The 6,000-nt window shown below is 41.6% G+C and overlaps 1 protein-coding gene across 1 annotated transcript; it reads right to left on the minus strand.

Annotated features, from left to right (window-relative positions):
• Window positions 1-5,066: 5,066 nt before the first annotated feature.
• Window positions 5,067-5,462, minus strand: LOC119805402 (60S ribosomal protein L32-like). Its single transcript, XM_038317355.1, has one exon. The coding sequence runs from the start codon at window positions 5,460-5,462 to the stop codon at window positions 5,067-5,069; it is 396 nt and encodes a 131-aa protein (XP_038173283.1).
• Window positions 5,463-6,000: the final 538 nt, after the last annotated feature.

Genomic DNA, 6,000 nt, shown 5'->3' on the forward strand with positions numbered 1-6,000 from the left:
AATGAAGAGCGCTATGCAAGTGGGAAGCAGCTCTGGGTGGATGTCGTGAAATAGGGGATGTGCAATGAAGCTGGAGAGCTTGCTTCTCAAAGAGGTCTAACTGGGTTTGCCATGTAAGCTGTGCCAGAAACTCTGGGGCCAGGGGTGAAAGATGCAGGCTTCTTGTCAGAGCAAGGATCTTATTCAGAGATCTTGGCCTTGACCAGAAAGGACCTACAGCTGGGAGTGATGGTGGCAGGACTACTGGAGAGAAGGAATTCAGGTAGGAACAGTTCTGTTCATTGGTCCCAGTGAAAATCTAAGTCCGTTTTTTTTGGCACACAGCATGATGACAGGAGAGCCAGGCAGTGGCATATTTGTGACCTAAATTTGCCTTTGCATGTCTTTCTGCAGGTCCTGATGGGGAGTGAATACTACAGCTGTCCTGCCTCCGGATGTCACCACCTCAGTCTACACACTCTGCTTCACCCAATGACACCTGAACATCTTGACAGCACCCCACTCTGGCCCTAACAGAGATACAAAGCTGGGCTGCCACGGACTCCCTGTTGTTGACTGAATTTGCAACATAGTTCCTGTCCAAAGTCATTATTTCTTTTTCTTAGGCCTTTAGGCATTTTGTGAGCTTCCTAAATATTATATTGAGTTAATAAAATGATTTATCTGTTTTTTATCTCTTATAATTCTTCCTCTCCTTTTCTGAGGAGGCATTTCCCGAGTTCCACCTAAGGTTTGGCTGTGAGCCTCTGTCTTAGTTAGGGTTTTCATTACTGAGAAGAGTCACCACAACCACAGAAACTCCTATGAAGGAAAACATTTAATTGTGGTGGCTCGCTTACAATCCAGAGGTTCAGTTCATTATCATCATGGTGGGATAAAGTGACATGCAGGAGAACATAGTGCTTGAGAGGTAGCTGAGAGTTCTATATCTTGTGCAGGCTATAGAAATTGGTCTGATACACTGGGTGTGGTTTGAGCCTATGTGAGACTTGAAAGCGCGCCTCCACAGTGATACACTTCCTCCAACAAGGCCAAACCTACCCCAACAAAGCCCACACCTAATAGAGCTGTTACCTTTGGAAGTCATTTTCTTTCAAACCACCACATTCCGCACCCTATTCCCCAATATCTTGTGCCATATCATTATGAAAAAATGCATTCAGTTCAAATTCAAAAGGCCCCATATTCTGTTACTGTTTCAACAATGTTTAAAAGTCCAAAGTCTCTTCAGAGACTCAGTCTTACAACTATAATCCCTTTGTAAAATCAAAATCAAAAAGCATATCACATGCTTCCAACATAGAATGGCACAGCATTTATATTATCATCCCAAAATCTAGGGTAAGGAAGCACAGTGAGGAAATACTGGAGAAAAATAAGACTTAAAACCAGCTGAAATTCCAAACTCTGCATCTTCATGTCTGATGTCACAGTGCTCTTCAGATTTCCACTTCCTGTTAGTAAATTTCCTTGACAGGTATTCCATGGCTCTGACACCCCAACATCTTGGGGTCTCCATAACAATCCAGGCTTCGCCTTCCCAGCTTCACACAATGGCTTCTCTGGGCCTGCAGCTTCAGGGACCCTTCTGACATGTGCTTGCCTCAGTGGCTTTCCTTAGTCCTGGAGGAACATTCCATAGCCCCTATTTTCTCTCCCTGAAGACAGAACTAAGTGGTTGAAACTTCCCAGTTCTGTTGCTTTCTGGGACTGAAATATATACCCTTCAATTAATTTCATCTTTACCAACTTTCTGTTTCTGATGAGTTCATTCACTGCCTAAGCTTGGCTGTCCTGGTACTTCCTCTGTAGACCAGATTGACCTAGAATCAGTGATCTGCCAGCTTCTGCTTTGGAGGTCTGGGATTAATTTCTTGCATCAACACATTGGGCTCTATGATTTTTTTTTAATTGCTTTTCCCAAGTTGGAAACTTGTCTGTGGGGAATCTTGCCCTGAGGTCACCATCCATTTAATCTGTTTCTTATTCTGTGTATCTATTTGAAGACAGCATTTAGCTCTATTCCATTTCCTGCTTCTCCATTTCTTTCAAATTTTACATTTTTCAATTTACCTGGCTCAACTTTCTCCTTTTTGTTATAAATATTCATCATATATAACACAAATAATAAAAACACAGAAGCAGATATTGGGGTTCAACCTGAAGATCAGAAAAGCAAAGCACACAAACCTCTAGAGAGTTCTTACCTCTATGAAATCTTCAGACTGAAGGAGAGCGAGTTCCTGTCTCATCCCGACTTCTATTCCTCTTCAGTGCTGAGATTAAAGGCAAGCCTCACCACCGCTGGCCTCTGTGACTAGCAAATTTGGCTGCTGGGATTAAAGGTGTGTGCCACCACTGCCTGAACTGTGTGAATTTAGTTTTCCCTGTAACAACTGTCCTAAAGCCTGTGTTTTCTCTGTTGCTAAAGTCCATTGCTTAACCCATACAGATTTGTCTGTCTACCATTTTAAATGTAGGGCGGTTGGCGCTTTTAGAAGAGCAGCAACTGTTTTGCCTTGTTCTCTTATTACCTGAATGGTCAGTGACTGTTCTTTATAATATCTTGCAATATGGTTTCATAAACAGATGTTAATATATGATTCGTTTCTAAGATTGGAGTAATGTTAATCTGAGTATGTGAATGTGGTAACATATCATGTCCCCACAAATTCATTTCTATGTTATAAACATTTGGTTTCACTATTCCTCTCTATTCTTCTGACTCCAGAGAGTCAACACATCTTGTGCTCTGCCTTATCCTAGATGAAGTTTTGATCCCTAAAAACTGAATCTTTACATCCTGAAGAGATCAATTTTCATGTAAAAATTATGATAAAATCATTTTTATGTGCACCTGAGTCTACCAGTTCACTGACAACGTAATATGCTTGTATTTTTAGTTTAGGTCTTCATTCATTCATAAAAATTTCCCAAAATACTTCCTTTATTGTTTTCTCTTGAACTTTTTTCTCTTCTGTAGCTGTTCTACTCTCTAGGGCAGTGTGGTTTCTCACAGTAGGCAGTAGGTTCTTTATTTACTCTGGGAAAGATTTTCTTCTATAATGGCAGGAAATGGCTAAACTGAATTTGGAGTAAGGTCCTGTGAGAGGCCTCTCACAGATTTTCCCCATGGCAAAAGGTTACTTTGAATATCTTCAATGATATGCAGTCACTAGTCCAATGCCTGCGTTCACAAAACTTTCCGCATAACCCAGAAGGGAGGGACATTCTGAATGGATTATTCTTAGAAAAAACATTTTTGTAGTAATGTCCTGTCCACAATTCCTTTTAAGCTGACCTTGTTTGCCATAATGATCACCCTTGATGTTTGGATTTTTCTTCATAAACCTGGAAATTAGTTCTCCTAACATCATATATATGAATCATCATGTTCATGAGATTCTACATTAATTGTGCCTCGAATCCATTCCTCCAAATGGCTGAACTTGCCTTTAATGGAGTAATTATCCTTTTTCATAGAGAATTGGCATCTTCAAGAGCCAGAGTTTGATTTATTTGTTGTCTACTTCCAAATTGGTATCATTCCATTTACTGCTGAAGTCAAACTTTGTCAGTAATGTGTACAGGCCCCCCTTGGGTCCTGTATGACTTTAGTAACTGACCCGAATGTTTTTCCTACTTCTTCACTTCTGTCCCAGGCATTTAAAACTGCTGTGTGGCATAAATCCAGGGTGTGGTCATCATATCCAGCTTTCTCTGTTAGTATAATCTACCTCCCCAGGAATTTGATCTCTACCTCTAGCACCACTCCATTATTCAACAGTCTTAGCCTCTTCTCTAAACCCGTACTCCATGCAATAGTGGACCAGGTGCTAAAACAGCTTTAACCAATCAATTCTCTCTAGTCTTTAGGGATAATAATATTACAAACTGACCACGAGATTAACATTTGCTTCACAGAAGGCAAATGCATGCCATATGAGACGATTGCTTCCCTCAATCTCCTTTAATCTAATATTGGCACAAGGGTACAATTAGCTCTAATAGAGCCTCTGCCATTTGACAACTCTTGCAAGGTTATTTGATATCTTCAGGTTGGTTGTCAGAAAATCTTATGCTGTTCTTCTCTATTCTTATAATGCAACACTGAAATCGGTTCTCCATTAAATTCCTCTGTGTGGTTTTGAATATCTTGTGATATGTTTTATTAGGTTTTAATAAGGCCTGTATTACAGCACTGAGATGAACCAAAGTTTTAGTGATAAGACAAAAATGATAAAGCGAATAATGTTTACAATTGACATTACATACATCCCATCAAAATTAGATATCCTCTTATTTAATTGTTCCAGTTTCAAACTGTCTAGCTCATTATGAAACAGAGACACAAATCCTTCCATTGCAATGGTGTTTCCCATATTTTGATGTGGTAAAATACTCTCTTTTAGCCAATTCCTCCTTTTAATATTCCCAATTGTCTTACCAAATCTACCGACAATTTTGGTGCATATGTGAGGCTTATTGCTGCTGCATAGAACAGTAAAAGCCTGAGTGGGTTTCAAGGCAGCTAGCTCGTTTGGCAGTAGCCCAATAAGGGGCTTCAGGGAGAGCCCAAACCCATGGTGGAAATAGAGAGAGAGGGAGCAGGAGAGGTAGATGTAGAGGGAGAGGGAGAGGCAGAGGGAGAAGAAGAGGGAGAGGCAGAGGGAGAGGAAGCAGGAGAAGGAGAGGGAGAGGGAGAGGGAGAGGCAGAGGGAGAGGGAGAGGGAGAGGTAGAGGGAGAGGGAGGGAGGGAGAGAGAGAAAGGGGGTAGAGGGGGAGGGAGAATATAAGAGGTAATATCAATATATGTACATGTAACTAAGGGAACAACGTAACAATAATAAACCCAAAGTGAAAAAGCCCCGGATATATGTGTGGTGAGTATGTATGTAAGTATATGTGCATGTGAATATGTTTATGTATGTTGTAGCAATGACCAATGGACATACAAAGAGAACTTCAACATCACAAACAATATTAGGCTGGGTTTTTTTTTTGCAGTTTTTGTGGTTTTATTTAAACACAAATAAAACGTGCACGCGAGCCATCTAATCATTCTCTTAGCTGCGCAGCCTGGCATTGGGATTGGTGACTCTGATGGCCAGCTGTGCTGCTCTTTCTATGATGGCTTTTCGGTTCTTGGAGGAAACATTGTGAGCAATCTCAGCACAGTAAGACTTGTTGCACATCAGCAGCACCTCCAGCTCCTTGACGTTGTGGACCAGAAACTTCCGGAAGCCGCTAGGCAGCATGTGCTTGGTTTTCTTGTTGCTCCCGTAACCAATGTTGGGCATCAGGATCTGGCCCTTGAATCTTCTCCGCACCCTGTTGTCAATACCTCTGGGTTTCCGCCAGTTCCGCTTAATCTTGACATATTGATCTGACTGGTGCCGGATGAACTTCTTGGTCCTCTTTTTGACGATCTTGGGCTTCACCAGAGGCCAGAGGGCAGCCATGATGCCGCAAAGGAGATGGCAGCCACCTCCTAGGCTGGGTTTTCAGGAGGTAAAGAACCAGAACTTTTACTTTTGGGTGTTTGTGTTTGTTTGTGGTTGTATGTGTGACAAAATGGATTTATTAGCTTGCCTGGAGCTTAGCATCTGCTCAATAAGCCGCTCCTATCTGCTTCTAAAGCTGGAAAATTTCTTTGAGGGCCTCTGAAAATCAGAACCTATTGATAGGCTGGTGGCTGTTGAGAACCTTCCACAGCTCACAGAAGGTGGGGCTCTGTGGGATAAGCCTAGAGGTACCCAGGAGAAAACCTTGGCCAATGCCTCACAGGTTTTGCTCCAAGATGCCCTGTGAGCATCAAGATCAACACATGCACAGAATAGGCTGATGTTTATCCACCTCTCTACCACTGGGATTAATGTAACAGTGTACATACAGTATTAAAAAGAGTTAGATGATTGTGAAAGTCATATGTGCCAAACATCTGTACATGTTCAGTGCTGATAGAGTTTACCTCAGAATACTTTACATGTGTGAATATTT

Source organism: Arvicola amphibius, chromosome X, assembly GCF_903992535.2.
Source record: "Arvicola amphibius chromosome X, mArvAmp1.2, whole genome shotgun sequence".
NCBI classification, from domain to species: Eukaryota; Metazoa; Chordata; class Mammalia; order Rodentia; family Cricetidae; genus Arvicola; species Arvicola amphibius.

What these genes read in the sequence shown, in the direction of transcription:
- LOC119805402 (XM_038317355.1), bottom strand. Translation starts at nt 5,462, where the DNA reads ATGGCTGCCCTCTGGCCTCTGGTGAAGCCCAAGATCGTCAAAAAGAGG.